A 15,919-nucleotide genomic window follows, 5' to 3' on the forward strand; every position below is an offset into this window, starting at 1 on the left:
TTTTTATTACATTAAAACTTAAAAAGAGTTTAAGTGTACTCTTAAATGTTTTCCTCCAAGCAGCGAAAACATTAAGCAGGGTGAGTGTACTAGGCATTCTATTTAGCACCTCAGGCTGGGAGGGGAAGGCTACATTGGTGGTTCTTAGCACAGAATGGATTTACACAGTGGCCATGGTGTCCACCTCAGCTAACAAATGAGATAAGTCCTAAGCACTGGCAGAGCTAGTTATTTGGACTGCTTACAGCTTGCAGGGCAGGTGGACATGTGGCTCAAGTTCAGCACACTGATCTGGGGAGGTTCTCTGAATGGATCTTCCCAGCCCTGGGCACGAGTCTTGTGTAGTCCTAAGGAAGCAAGGAGTTGAGCCACTCATGGAGGTATCTACTGCTTCTCTTCACTTGCCACTCGTAGGGCACCATGCTTGGGCAGATGGGCCAGGTATCCCATTCTATCCATGGTGTATTAGGGGGTTGCTGCCGTTTATGCCGAGATGGTGTTTTGCTCAAATTCACACCAATCAGTCACTCTAACATGAAGTCCCAAGTCTTGGCTTGAAGTCATGAAGCAATGATCAGATGGTTTGCTTTAGCTGCCGTAGGGTTGCCCTTCTCTTCAAACTGGCACTGGGAGGCTTAATTTCTTTCCTTTAAGGACTAGGAAAAAAAAGATAAAATTTTAAGACTTAATTCCTGCCCCCCTCCCTCCACTTTAGCTGGCCTTGAACTGGAGATCCACCTGCCTCCCTTGTTACTTGTTGCACAGGCTACACCCTGCTGTCCTTTCAAAGTTGTCAGCCTGCAGGAGGAGTCAACTTATCAGAAGTTTCATCTTGGGTTACCCATGGGGTTTATGCTGTTTCCCCCCACTTTGGTTACTTTAGATGAGTATGTCTACTCCATTTCTGTAACCTGTGTCTATCCATCCCAACCCTGTTTTTAAACTGCCCTGATTAGTCTCTGCATGGTAGCTGCTGGGCATGGTGATACAATAACAAACCCCTTAACCTAGATCCTTGAGGTTCTGTGTGAACTTAGTGTCCTTGAGTTTCAAGGTCTACTGCTGCTAACAGCTGCTTCGGAGCTTTTGGAGATTGAGGTTTTCCCAACCAAGTTTGTCAGAAGTCCTCAGTTTTCCTGTCTGCACGTTGGTGATTGCTATTGGCCTGTGCCTCCCCATATCCAAATAAGCTCCAGAGGGATGAACCTTGGCTCTGCCTCGGACCAGTTGGAGTACTGAGTAGGCTTGGCCCCTGTAAGCTCACGTGTTTGAAGTCTGGCCCTCAGAGAATGACACTGTTGGGAGGCCTTGGAGGAAATGTGTTACTGTAGATAGGCTTTGAGGACTCCTGGTGTTAAAAACTCCCAGACAAACACATGAAACAGCTTTCTCCTGGCAGGAGCACGCCTCCCTCTGGAATCAAAACTTCTAGGCCAATAGAAAACAGGAAGCAAATCTTTTCCTAGTGGGTCACTAAATGGAACTACTCCCTTCTCCACCCCTTGATTCCTGGCCCCATGGATCCTGGTTATAGGAGAAACTATACCATATATCAGACACTGATTGAAAGCTTATGTTGCCTTCAGTAGATACCTGCCCCAGCCTTCAACGCCTGGCTACACAGTGCTACATTTCCTCCAACAAGGGCATACTTATTCTATAAAGGACACACCTAATAGTGTCACTCCCTGTGGGTCAAGCATTTAAACACATATGTCTATGGAGGCCAAACCTATTCAAACTTCTACAAGTACCAGACATAAGAGTGCACAGTGACCAGCACTCGGGAGGCAGAGGCCGGCGGATTTCTGAGTTCCAGGACAGCCTGGTCTACAAAGTGAGTTCCAGGACAGCCAGGGCTACACAGAGAAACCCTGTCTTGAAAACCCTAAATAAATAAATAAAGCACAGTGACACAGGACCAGTGCCTACCTTTGGTCACATACAAGTAGAAGAAGTCACAGTAAAAGATGGTTTGAACAACTCCAGACACTACTGAGATCTGGTCATAGAAGTTCTCTGTCTGGTACCGCCTGATCCAGTTGGCCAGATAGAGGAGCCGATAGAGCCCCAGGAAGAACAGGTAGTGAGTGGTGATGGTCTCAGCCTCTCCGGTCTTGCTGATCATGAAGAGCTGTGGCAGGATAGCCACTGACTCCAGATAGATGGAGAAGGTCCAGAGGACCTGTCAGAACAACAATAGAAAGGCTGGAAGTCCTTTGCTTTAGAGGACTCGTGTAGTGAACATTTGCTGAAGAGAACAGTTTGACACACAATCATTTTACAGAGTACCAATGTTGCTTTGAGCAAACTTGCCTTATCTCCCGAGGAAGGAATAAGACCCCAGAATGTTTTGCCACAATAGGTTTAAGAACTTGTATTTATGGCTTTTTGCTGTTGGGAATAGAAAACAAGGCCAGAGGGCACTCTGCCCATAGTGTCCCCGGCCCTGAACTTTAGTAGTTAAACCTGTCCATCACTTACAGAAATACAAACTCAGGCATGTAATGCCTGCTTGTTTCACAACAGTGCAAATATGTCCATGAAACATAGTTTTGACAGACTGCATAGTGTGTAAGTGACATTTAAGACAAGGTGACAAGGAACAGCCAATAAATATCGGCATAGGACCTCCAGAGATGATGGCCTTTCAAAGCTCAGGCCTGCTGACTTAGCCTTGGTACTCTTGGGGACACAAGGTGTCAACTGGAGGTGGGTTATCACCTGTTTAACTTGGAACCTTTGGGAACTTCAGGACTGCGATGTGCCTGCCCCTTCACGATGGGGTGGAGGTGAGTGCTGTGAACGGTGAGCAAAGGCTCACGGTAGAAATGCCCAGATGGCCGAAAAGGGTGCTGGAAGGCAGTCCTGCCTTGGGACTAAGACCCACCTCCATCGGCGTGTAACTGTAGTTCACCAGAAAGGAAAGGCCAGTCACGGGGACCAGGAGGAACTCCAGCCGGAATGTGTCATTTTCAATGTCAAACGTTTTCCGGAACTTCCAATAGATCATATACACTGTGACATAGGCACAGAGGAGGAAAACCACCTAGGGAGACATGGACATCTATGACATCATTTAACACTCATACTAGGCCATATCTGTAATCCTGAGGGCTATCATGCTATTGTCCCCAACAGGCCACCCTGCCTCTGTGTGTGTGCACACCTGTGCGTGTGTGAGGGAGTGTGCATGCTTGTGTGCGTGTATGCATGATGTTTCTGGGGCCCCTAGAGTCACGAGTTGGAGGCTTGCATTCGAGTCACACGAGTAGCTTCTCTGATGCCACCCCAAGGGTTTTTTTTTGTTGTTGTTTTTTGTTTTGTTTTGTTTTGTTTTGTTTTTGGTAGCTCTGGGCAGCCTTGGAATTTGCTTTTCTAACAACTTCCCAGGCTGTGCCAATACTGTTGGGTGGCACTAAACGACACTGGCACAGAGAGCTCACTCACACTTCACTAGGATGAGAGACGCATGCTGTCACCACACCCTGTAGCATGGTGTCACATGCTCTGTGAAGATCTGTCAGTCTGTCTCTGTCACAAGAGGATGCATGGGCAGGACCCTCCTGTGAGTCCTAACTCAGCACAGATTAATGACAGAGGGAACACAAGGAGTGACGACCACATTTCTATTCCATTACAGACAACATCTCATCCAGTCACAGCAAGGTTGGGTCTGCAGAGAAATGAACTAAGCAGGTAAATGGGCCAGCCTCCTGTAATTCTAATGGTGATTTTAAGACTCCCCCACCCCCACCCCAGCCGATGGCTGGAGAGGTTGCTCAGAGGTTAAGAGCACTGACTGGGGGCTGGAGAGATGGCTCAAGTGGCTAAGAGCACTGAGTGCTGAGGTCCTGAGTTCAATTCCCAGCAACCACATGGTGGCTCACAACCATCTGTAATGGGATCCGATGCCCTCTTCTGGTGAGTCTGAAGACAGCGACAGTATATTCACATACATGAAATAAATAGAAATAATAGATTCACACCGCGTACATCTGCTTCGCAGGAGACAACATCCTCTTACCTCTCCCACCGATGAGCTACCTGGAACCCCAAAGGATGTCTCTGAGACTTTTGATGTGCTGTATCATCTCTTGAAATATTTTTTTGGGGGGGTGGCGTGAGGGAAGGTTGGTTGAGACCGAATTTCTCTGTGTAGCTTTAGCTGTCTTGGAACTCAATCTGTAGACCAGGTTGGCCTCAAACTCAGAGATCCACCTGCCTCTGCCTCCCAGTGCTGGGATTAAAGTAAGATTTTAGGACTTGGCTTAGCCATTCCATGACTAATATACTCATTTGCTTATGATGTTCTGCCCTGAAGGTATAGGATCCATGAGTCTTGAATGTCTCCAAGTGCAGGGCACAGCAGAGCAGGACACACAATGCACAGGTGTGTGGCCAATGCAGTTCACTAAATGCCCAGGGTCCAGGAAAAAAACATCTGATTTGTTTATTGTTTAACCATTCTGTGTGATCGCTAATTATTAGGAAATATTCAGTCCATGGTAGGGCGCCAGTGTTTATGTCACTGTGCGTGCATGTGTGTGTGTGTGTGTGTGTATGTATGTGTGTGTGTTGTTAGTGGGAGTCTTTTGAGACACCGTGTCACTGTGTAGCTCTGGAACCAGGTTGGCCTTGAACTTGAAGTGATTCTCTTGCCTCTCTGCAAGTGCTGAGAAGACATGAGTGTATCATACATGTTACTTGCCTCACACTTAAGCCTGTGACCTTGATGAATCTCCCAGCCACCTCTCTGAGTGAAGAAGTACAAGTACCATGGTGGTCCTGAGCAAAAAGTACAGAGACCCGTGCCTGAAAGGCCGTGGGCAGCAAGGCAGGTGAGCCAGCTCCAGCCCTGGCCTCAACTTGCCAGCACACCAGGGGTCCCCATGCGTTTACCTTCATCACTGTGTTGTAGATGGAGATGAAGTTCGAGAAGAGATCCAGGTACCTGGTGGTAAAGACCAAAGCGAAAAGAATCTGGCTCTTTCCAGAGATGCCTGTGCAGGGTGAGCAAGGGAATCATGAGAACATAGCCTTCAGGGTGGCCAGCCAGGAGCGGCTATCCCTGCCCTGCCCTGCCCTAAGTCACTGGAGTCCCTGTGCCTCTTATTGAGCTATGATCTGTCTACAAATAAAGATTCGAACACTACGTTCCCTGACACCCTGCGTGCGCCACCTTGGTGCTCTGTGGAGGATGCAGAGGTGGTGTGAGTCGCCTGGATGGAGGTGTTGAGGCCGTTCTGCGTGCCGCCCCCCAGAGCTCCAGTGGCAACCCCAGAATTCCACTGTGGGAGAACTGACTCCAGCTGCTGATTCACCAGGGAGACATGCAGGCAGGGAGAGTTAGAGACCAGCCAGCAGCGCTCTGTTTTCAAAATGCGCACACGTTAAAAGCCCCTTTTCCTACTTATAAAGGTTATGCCTATATTTATTCATTGTAATACAAGAAATAGGGGTGCAACTCAGTGACCGAGCACTTGCCAGCATGTGAGAGGCCCTGGGTTCAGTCCCAGCATTGCCGTAAGTAAGTAATAAACACCAAATGGTACATGCAGAAAAGATGCCTGAGAACACAGACCTCTGGCCAGAGCTCATGTCTGTGCAGGAGTGCATGACACAGGTGCCAGGACTTGTCACACATGCTGTCTTGATCTCTACACTGTTTCTTTTCTTTTGAGACGGGGGTCTTGCTGAAGTCCTGACTGGCCTGGAACTGGCTATATAGAATGGGCTGGCTTCCCAGGTATGGGGGCACACTTCTTTAATCTCAGTACTCTGGAAGCAGAAGCAGGCAGATCTCTATGAGTTCCAGGCCAGTATAGTCTACAGAGTGAGTTCCAGGACAGCTAAGGCTATACAGGGAAACCCTCTTTAAAAACAAACCAACCAAACAAACGAAAAGAATAATGCTGGCTGGGCTGGTGAGATGGCTCAGCGGGTAAGAGCACTGACTGCTCTTCTGATGGTCCTGAGTTCAAATCCCAACCAGCCATAATGAAATCTGACACCCTTCTCTGGTGTGTCTGAAAACAGCTACAGTGTACTTATGTATAATAATAAATAAATCTTTGGGCGGGAGCGAACAGGGAATGAGCGAGCAGGGCCGACCAGAGTGAGCAGAGGTAATAAATGCAATTCCCAACAACCACATGAAGGCTCACAACCATCTGTACAACTACAGTGTACTCACATACATTAAATAAATAAATAAATAAATCTTTTTTTAAAAAAAGGAGAAGAAGAATTCTGGCTTTGGGCTGGTCATGGAGGCACATACCTTAGGAGGCAGTGGCAGGCCTTTTGAGTTCAAGGCCAGCCAGGACTACCCAGTGAAACCACGTCTCAAAATTATAATTAACTAATTAATTAATCAATCAAAGTAAAGGGGCTGGCCTCCAGCTTTTAGCAGCCCTCCCTGCCTCTGCCTCCTCAGTGCTGAGGTTGCAAGTCTGTGCCACCACAGTGCCCAACTCCAAGGTCTGTAGGTCTGTCTGTCTGTCTGTCTCTGTCTTTTTTAAAAGGACCTATTGAGCTGGAGAAATGGCTCAGTAGTTAAGAGCATTTACTACTCTTACAGAAGACTGCAGTTTGGTTCCCAGCACCCGCACAGTGGCTCACAACTGCCGATAACTCCAATTTTGGGATATCTGATGCCCTCTTCTGATACCCACTGTCATGCACACATGTGGTTCACAGACCACTCAGGTGTAAACACATACACATAAAAGGAATGAGTGAATAAATATAATATAATACTATTTATTTTAGGTGGGTGTAGCAGTACGAACCTTTAGTCCAAGCACCCAGTCAGGTTGATCTCTGTGAGCTCCAGGCCAGCCATGACCACATAGTAGTAACATATCTCAAAATACGAACAAAAACGTTGTGTGTGTGTAGTGCCTGCATGAATATATATGAAGCATATGTTCCCATATAAGAACCCATATAAGTGTCTGGAACAGGAGCTACAGGCAGCTGTTAAGACATGATGTGGGTCCTCTGTAAGACCAACCAGCTCTCTTAACCACTGAGCCATCTCTCCAGCCATGGTCTGTGGTGTTTCTTGGTCTACTCTTTATTTACTCATGTATCTGAGTTAGTCTTGTTACTTTTAATGTTTTTTTTAAAGATTTTTTTTTTATTATTATATCTAAGTACACTGTAGCTGTCTTCAGACACACCAGAAGAAGGCGTCAGACCTCATTACGGATGGTTGTGAGCCACCATGTGGTTGCTGGGATTAGAACTCACAACCTTTGGAAGAGCAGTCAGTGCTCTTAACCGCTGAGCCATCTCTCCAGTCCTTAATGTTTTTTTAAAACAATTATTTATAAAATTTATTTCCTTACTTAGTATGTGTATGTGGTGTCTGCGTGTATGTGCATACCATGTATGAAGGTCAGGGGACAACTTTCATGGGACGGCTCCTTCCTTGTACCACGTGGACCAAATTCAGAAGCTCAAACTTGACAGCAAGTACCTTATGTCACTGAGCCATCCCAGCAGCCCAATCTTCAGTATATTTGAGACAGCATCTCATGTAGCCCAGGCTGGCCTCAAACTCTCTGTGTAGTCAAAACTGGCCTTGAAATCCTAATTTTCCTACCATCTCTTTCTGCGTGCTGAGATCGCAGGCTTGTGCTGCTACAACCAGGGGTTTTATTAGTGAAAGAGCTTCGGCGTCCAGAGGGCTCCCTTGTGCCCTCATTCATCCAGCTCTGTTGACGTTGGCCCCATACCTGGTGGCCATACAGGTTCTCACAAGAAGGCAAGGATAGGGCTGGGCCTTTGTGCATTGGTGCAGTGCTTAATCCCATCACTCAGGATGCAGAGGCAAACCAGCCCAGGCAAAGGAGCCCAGTTTCAAAAAAAAAAAAAAAAAGGAACAGGAGAGACTGGGGCGTGGCCCTGGGCAAGAACACTTGCTTAGCCTCACAAGGTTCCATACTCCACCTCCCCAGTGTTCCTGCTTCACACCCTGCCTGGGCCCTGTACTCTTCTGGCTCTACTGCAGGTCAAGGAGATGGCTCCAAGGGCCAGGAACTTCCTTTATCTTCCTTCCTTGCCACGCCCACACTAGCCACGCCCACACCTACCTCGGCCACGCCCTGCCACGCCCACCGCTTGCCTAACGCTTCCAGTCCCACTGCTGGTGTCTCTGAAGCCAAGGTCAACTGACCTCACTACTGGTCTCGAGAGCTGCTCACAGAACGTTCCCATCCTTTAGCATCCCTCTCCTAGACTCAGTGGCATCAGGTGGTCGTGCCTCCCCTTCTATGGCTCTACCTGTCTTTGTCCACAAATCACCCAGCTGCCTGCTGTTCTGTATCTCTGCCATCTCAGCCATCCCTGTGGCTGATGGCCTCTAACATGTGTGCACACACACACACATGCACACACACAAACATACACATACTCCAGAGAGCCTCCAGATCCAAGGCTCCTCTTAGTTTTGGCCTGTATGTTCATTCATCTGTCCGCTCCATTTTTCAGGACAATCCCACAAGGCCGCAAAAGTCAGCCAAGACAAACCTATCTCCGCACAGCCTCCTCCACCCCTTCTTGGTAAACAGCCCTTCATCCCTCTGCAAACTCATGGCCACCCTTGAGCCTCTCTCCCTCTCTCACACCCCAGTATTCTTTAGCCTCCCTCTTCTCTACTCCGCTACTCTCAGATAGCCCAACAATTGCTGGCCAGCGCCCCCACCCCCACCCCCAATTTCCATTCTCCATCCAGAAACCCAAGAGCTATTTGAAAACAAAATTCTGCTTTAAAGCTTTTATGTGACTTCCAAATGTCCTTAAAAGACCCAAAGTCTTGTCCCAGCTGCTGCCTGGGCCATCCTCCCTCCTGGCTCTTGCCACACCCCCTCCAGGCTAGCAATTTGTCGAGATTCTATTCCAAGTGAACACAGGGTCTGCATCCTATGACCCCTGTAGTGACTCTGCCTTCCTGTGCCCACTCTCCCTGCCTCATTCTTCTGGTTGGGACGGGCAGTCTTGGGATGTTTTTTTTTTTTGTTTTTGTCTTGTTTGTATGTTTTTGAGACAGGGTTTCTCTATGTAGCCCTGGCTATCCTGAAACTAACCAGACTGGCCTTGAACTCAAGAATATCCACCTCCCTCTGCCTCCCAAGTGCTGGGATTAATGGAGTGTGCTACCACTACCCAGCCAGAGTGACATTTTTAATGACCGAGGAGACTCCTAAGGTCTCTCCCACTCTGAAGAACACTGGGCCCAGATGCTGGCTGCAGGCGAGTGTGGGCCTCACATTCCTCACTAGTAGTCCTGTCCCCCCCCGCCCCCCCGCACATGTGATTGGAGCCATGTGACCAAGACCTAGGACCTGAGTACAGCCTAGCAGGGAGACAGACGAGGCCATAAAGGAACTCCTACAGGGGGTGACACAGATGGGGAGGCGACCTAGACCAGGTGGGGCTGGCTGTGTTGCCCCTTCACCAAGCCCTCCTGGAGACCTTGCCAAAGAGGCACCTGCCCTGTTAGGACAGTCTAGGCAGCAGTTTCATGGGGGATACCTGGCCACTATATCCTCCAGTCCTCTTAAACTTGTGGGCTCAGGGTTCCACCCATAGTGGCTCCACACATAAACACTATCCCTACCAGAAGTCCAGGAGAAGAGGAGACACCGTGAGTGAGTCCCTCTGACTGACAGGGAAACAGAAGCCCCAGGCTACACAACTCAGCAGGACAGTGGGACAGTGGGACAGTGGCCAGTGTGTCTCTGGCATTTGGGGGTGGCACCAGCTGCCATTTTTCTTTCGCCTACAGCAACGCATACTGATTTGCTCCTCCTGTTGCTTTCTGCTGGTCTCTCAGTAGGTCAGCTCCCTAAGGCAGGGCATTGGGGTGTCAGGGCACAGTGTCCCTCACAGGAGTGAGGGAGGAGGTAACAGCACTCCCCCAATTCTACCCCGGACCTCCAAAGCACAGTCACAGGCCCAGCAAGCAGAGAGTCTACAGCTCCCAGGTACCCTGAGACTGAAGGGCTGTGAGAGACAATCTCTCAGGCAACTGACTACTACAAACCCGGGTAATGTCTAATTCAGTCCAGAGCCACTGGATCCAAAATGTGTCTGATCCATACTCAGCCAAGTCCCTCTCCTGATCAGCCTCCCAGGTGACATCTCAAATTCTCTCAACCTCCATTTCCGGAGTCTCAAGAGACCTGCTGAGCCTCTGCCTCTGCTCCTACTTCTTCGATGGTTTCCTTCATCCTGGATCCCGAATGTGACCGGAAAAAGCCTTTCACCATTGGTCCATCCTACCTTCTGGATTCCTCTTCCTCCTGTGTCCTTCCCAGGACATGCCCTATGCCCCGTGGCTTCTACGTATTTGCACGGGTGTTCTCAACACCGTACCCTGTACCTTGAGCACATACCCTGCCCATCCTCTCCGTCCACGGAGTAGCCCTCAGCTGCTCTCTGCCTCCCCAGCTCTGGTAGAGTCTGAGCTCACACTCATCTGCATGCCTGGGACAGGCAGGGAACGCTAGGAACGGAGATGGCTGAAAGACAATGGGGCAGCTTCTTATTAACCCGGGGACTGAAATCATCAACCCAGCCTCCAGACATTTCCCATCCCAGCATGGCCGCTAGACCTGTAGACAAATCGCGAGCCCCTCCAACGCCTCCCACTCAGAGCCAGCTCCACATCCCTGGGCTAGGCTGATATCACCAGCTGGCAGGAAAAGGCTCTCTCTGGGGGAATAAAAGGCAGGAGAGAATGAAGACTCAACTACTAAGGCGACTTCAAATACGGTCTCCTCCCAGGAGAAGGTCCCCCTCCACTCCTCACCCAGCAGCCGGGATACTACCAGCTGCCCAGTTAAGGATAGGGCGAGAGGGGTAAGGTAGGGCTCTTCATGGAGACAGAAGCCACGCTCCCGCATAATCTCCCGGATCCTCTGATGTCGAAAAACTTCGCTGAAGTTTTTGGAAGCGCGCGCGCCCGGCTTCCCTCTGAGCCTAAGTCCTCACCATGGTCCGGTCCCGCCCCGCCCCGGGCGCCGCTCACCGGCGCAGCTCTTGGACCTCCAGATCTTCACCAGGAGCAAGATCATAGCCAGGAGGTGGCTCAGGTCCCCGAGGATTCGGAACACGTTCATGGTCCCGCCCGCCGCTCCCGCGCCGTGTCGCGCGGAACTTCCCAGGGAACTTTCTGCTGCGCGGGGCGCTGCCACGTCCCCGTCCCTGCTCCTCGCGGTGCCCCAGGCCGGTGCCGCGCCTCCTTGCTGGCGCGCTCCCGCCGCGCGCACCCTTGGCCGCGCGGTGACGTGGCGGGGCGGCCAGGCGCGGGACTGGAGCCAGGAAGCAGCGCTTCCCACGTCCCCACGCCGACAGACGGGGCAGCTCGCACAGTGGCTGCTGGCCCAAGCCGAGCCCCTCCCTCTCTGGTCCTGCGTAGGCGCCAAGTGTTCCCCTCATCCCCAGAAACCACAGTCAGGGCCTGGCACTCCAAGTCCTGACTTTCATAGCTCTGTTGGGGCCTGGGTGGTGGAAGCAGGCTTTCTGATGCGGAAGACCTCCCAGGTTGGAACTCCCCGGGAAGTGGAGCCATCACCTGTTAAACTCTGAGATAATCTTGTTGATGATTTCCGGTGGGGAGAGAGGCTGACCCTGAGTCCCCTTTCTGGGCTTCAGTATTGACTTTACAAGGGAGATGCTAATGGTGTAAAAGAGACTGAGTGTGTTGGGGATGCCCACCGCCTTCATTTCTGCCCCCCTCTTCTTCATGTGGGAAGACACTGGAAAGAATTTCACTGACCAGGGAAAACTCCAAGCACATCATAGAGGCAGGCAGGATAGAGTAGGAAGAATCTTAGGTGGGCTGGAGGCCTCCATTGCTATGTGAAGCATCCTCTCTGGGCACAGGTCTATTAATCTATAGCTATGGAACCGATAAACCAAGGGCCTTTCTGCCATCTCCTTGATCCCAGCCCCCCTCCCTCCCGTAGCTGGTTTCTTCCTAAAGAAATGGCTTCTTCTGGCTCCCACTGCGTGCAGGAGAGGCTTTGGCAGGATGAAGATCTGTTGCTTACCGTGTTCGTGTTCGCCAACTCTTTCCTGGCCTCCATTACTTTACCATTACTCCCCGAACAAAGCAGTTCTGGGAGGCTTTGCATGTGACCAGTAGCACTGCCTGGGGCAGGGGGGTGTGCAGCATGGGGGACCCTGGGCAGCTTGCTGTGAATCTACACACACACACACACACACACACACACACACACACACACACCTTTCCTGGGGAGATGAAACACACTTGTCTGCTCACCCCAGATAGGGAGCCCACGACAGACTAAAGTACAGATAGTGCCAATATCCAGCTTCATGAATTAATGAGTTTTTCTGGAGTTACTTAGAGGAATATGGGTGAAGGGTTGCTTACAGGAGCAGGAATGACTCAGAGACAGCTGCATCACCAAAGCCCACCCAGCATGGGTGACAGCTCACAAAGCTGGAAACCTGAAGCTCTTCCCACTGCCTGCAGGCAGCTCAGCAGGTTGGAGAATATCCTGCCCAGGTGCCCCAGTTGGTCTAAATCTCTCGAAGGGAAGGCTGCTGCTCCTGTTCTGAGTCTTCTCTGAAGACTTACTCCCTGCTTACTCTGGCAGGGAGGAGCCTAGGGAATCTGCTCAGTTTCAGGGAGTTCCTGAAACTATTCTTGTTGTTGTTTACCTCACTGCTTAAGGAGCTACCCAGCAGGATGGAATGTTTTAATCTCAGAGGAAGCTTATATAAAACACACAGAGACAAATGCACACTCACACAGACATACGTACACATGGACACACAAACATACACAGACAGACACATACAGATGCACACACAGACACACTCAGATACTCATACACACATACAGATGCACACACACAAAACACGGGCTCAGTATAGGCTTGAGGGTCACCATCTCAACAATGTGCCCAAGTAGGGAGGGCACTGCCATTCTCACACCACACACAGAATCCAGGGCTCAGAGAGGTGCTGACATTTCTGACGTTTACATAGGACACCGTGTCAGCCTAGAGCCCAAGGCCCAACTCCAATCTGACCTCAGCCATGATAGAGTTGGAATTCCCAGCCCAGAGAGGTGGATGACCTGGTGTCAGCAAAGATTTACACCAGACAAGGAGCGTTCCTGTGATGAAGGCCAAAGGGCTTGCGCATCTGTGGGAGGTTTGCATACATGTCGGGTGCTAGGCAGCACATTAGACATAGGGGCAGCCCTTTCCTGTGCAGCCTTAGAGCCCAGGGGGCAGGCAATGGACCCTGAGGTCAGACAGGTGAGGTACATGGACCACGGCTCTCTGGGAAGATAAATGGCCCTCAGTTCCCTGCCTAGATGCGTCCCCCAAGCAATGCCCACAGAAGACAGTGGCTATTTAAATCTCTCAGGTGAGGCTACCCAGCCAGCTGGCATCTCCTTCCAGCGCCCACATCCTCCTCAAACCAGAGAGAACGAAGCACATGCAACACATCTGTCCGGGAAGCAGCGCAGCTGTCAGTGGGGCCTGAGGCAGGGAAGGGGCTGAACCTTCCCCTTCCTTTAATGTCCAGGAGACACTGGCAGGGGGACGGGCCAAAAGGGAGGCCTGAGAAGTGACCATCACAGGGGCAGAAGGGAAAGAACAGGCTGAGAGGCTGCAGGGCTTGGTCAATATCCAAGGTCTGCTACTGTGCCTGTGAGCCTGTGCATGCCCCTTCTCTGGGCCTCAGCTTGCCTGTCTGTTAAATGGGGGAAATGGAGAAAGAACAGCTGAATGCTTTTCCATGATTCTGGTGTCCGGCGTGCTTGAGGCTCCTATGAAATGGATACTAAGTCGGCATCTTACAGATGGAGAAATGAAGGGTCCAAGTTGTTTACTGCGCCTGCAAGCCTGCGTCAGCATCCTTTCTCCCAGGTACTGTCTCTCTCTGTTTCTCCCGGGTACTGTCTCTCTCTTGTTTGGCAATGAGCTCTTCACACCCATCCCATCTCCAAGGTGGAGCATCTGAAAGCACCAGGGAAAGCAGGTGTGCTGGTTTCTACCCCGGTAATCCCAGCACTTGGGAGACGGAAGCAGGAGGATTGGCTTGAGTTCTGTGACCCAGTCTCAGTAAGAAAGAAAGAAAGAAAGAAAGAGAGAGAGAGAGAGAGAGAGAGAGAGAGAGAGAAAGGAAGGAAGGAAAGGAGGAAGGAAGGAAGGAAGGAAGGAAGGAAGGAAGGAAGGAAGGAAGGAAGGAAGGACTGGAGAGATGGCTCAGTGGGTAAGAGGTCCTGAGTTCAATTCCCAGCAACCACATGGTGGCTCACAACCATCTGTAATGAGATTTGATGCCCTCTTCTGGTCTGTGTTTGAAGACAGCTACGGTGTACTTGTATAAATAATAATACATAAATAATATTTCGAATAAATAAATAAGAAGAAAAGAACCTCTGTAGTAAATCCCCCTGGTTAGGTAAGATACTCCAATCCAGCCTATCCCCTGCCTCCAGCCATCCTTTCCCATCAGCCCCTGAGCCCGGTAGATAGGAGTGAGTACCTCACCCTCCGTGCCTCAGTTTCCACACGCCCAAAACTGTGCTTACTGAGGGGAAATCAAGGGAGAAATTTCCCTCAACTTAAAACTGTGAGGAGCGCTCCTTCTCACTCCCTAAGCAGCTTATATGTTCAAGGTCAAGTTGTGGGAGAGAGAATGAGGGTCGCTCAATTATAAAAAGAAGATATGCACACACAAGCTTATTTTTCCCCCTTACTGCCTATAGTGCTTTCTTATATTTCACCGCGATGTCGAATACCCTGCAGGGTTCCAGAAGACAAGAAGAATCTATTCTGGGGGCACCTAAGACCCACCAAAGGCCTGTGGCCTGGTCTCACAAACAGCCCAGCCAGGGGTGAGCTCCCAGCTGCCCTTCTCTCACTGCGGCTGGACCCCAGGTGTCCCCAGGAGCCTGATGGCTGGCAGGTCCAGGGTTTACTGATCAGGCAGTCAAGGTTGTGAAACTTCCCTTCTGCTATAGCGCCAAGAATATATATTGAAAACCAGCTGAGTGCCAGGTGCCCCGAGGGCTGAAAAACAAAACAAAACAAAACAAAAACACAACTCTATGAAGCTTTACAGGATTTCTTTGGGTGCCCAGTGGGGAAGGAGGGACTGGTCACAACACTGTAAGACCTAGCGGGTGGCATAAGAAATCTTGTTTGAGGAAGTTGCAAGCAGTATTGTAATTAAGGAGAAGTGTCAAGGCAAGTGAGTTTTGAGTAGTAGGAGTTTGCCTCCAGAGCCAAGAGCAGAAGTAAGGAAAGGCCTACGGACAAGGAGGGAGGCAATGGCGCACTGTCCCAGAGCCTCTGCGCGGCTCTGAGTTGGAACAGATGATCTTCAGGTTAGGCAGAGGAGTTGAGAGTCTCAGCAGCCTAACTGAGAAGCTGCTCTGTTTAAACCATTGTTTCTCTCCGGTCCATAGTCTGTGTGTATATTTTTATTGGGATAGTCACAGGGTCAAAGTTAAGCAAAGCGTTTCGAGGGAACACGTAAAGAATCACTTGTCAGCTGTTCGATCCCCTTCGCAGAGACCCAAAGAGGGCTTGCAAAAACAGACCCCGTGCAGCCTCCGAGGGCGAATGGATTCCCATTCAGTAGCGCCTTCCTGGCGCGGTAGAATTCAGCCACTAGAAGTGCTCGGGATTGACTGTGCGGAGTGGGGGGTGGGGTGACGCGGGTTTCCGCACATCACCGCGCTGTGCTTCTGAGGTGTGTGCCCGCTACTCTTGGAGAGTTACTCTAAGGACAGGTGTCGTTTTCCCGAAACCCCAAACGCTGTGGTCCGCGGGCTGCTCTAGCCTGGTGGCTGAGTCGTGAGCCGGCCCTGGCCCGGGCGAGGTTCCCACGGCAACCGCAAGCCGCTCCCGGC

The 15,919-nt window shown here is 50.5% G+C and overlaps 1 protein-coding gene across 1 annotated transcript; it reads right to left on the minus strand.

Annotated features, from left to right (window-relative positions):
- Nucleotides 1–11,238, minus strand: Kdelr3 (KDEL endoplasmic reticulum protein retention receptor 3). Its single transcript, XM_021184115.2, has 5 exons — nt 11,042–11,238; nt 4,903–5,003; nt 2,891–3,049; nt 1,933–2,185; nt 1–656 (listed from the first exon to the last, which is right to left on the minus strand). Exons 1-5 carry the CDS (start codon nt 11,130–11,132, stop codon nt 616–618), a joined length of 645 nt encoding a protein of 214 aa, XP_021039774.1. The 5' UTR covers nt 11,133–11,238; the 3' UTR covers nt 1–615.
- Nucleotides 11,239–15,919: the final 4,681 nt, after the last annotated feature.

This window comes from Mus caroli, unplaced genomic scaffold (genome assembly GCF_978045245.1).
Source record: "Mus caroli unplaced genomic scaffold, Mus_caroli_1 scaffold_16, whole genome shotgun sequence".
Taxonomy (NCBI): domain Eukaryota; kingdom Metazoa; phylum Chordata; class Mammalia; order Rodentia; family Muridae; genus Mus; species Mus caroli.

Coding starts and splice junctions, on each gene's coding strand:
- Kdelr3 (XM_021184115.2), bottom strand. CDS start 11,132: ATGAACGTGTTCCGAATCCTCGGGGACCTGAGCCACCTCCTGGCTATG. Junction 5,004..11,041: donor GAGGTCCAAGAGCTGCGCCG/GTGAGCGGCGCC, acceptor CACCCTGCACAG/GCATCTCTGGAAAGAGCCAG. Junction 2,186..2,890: donor ACAGTTACACGCCGATGGAG/GTGGGTCTTAGT, acceptor TTGTTCTGACAG/GTCCTCTGGACCTTCTCCAT.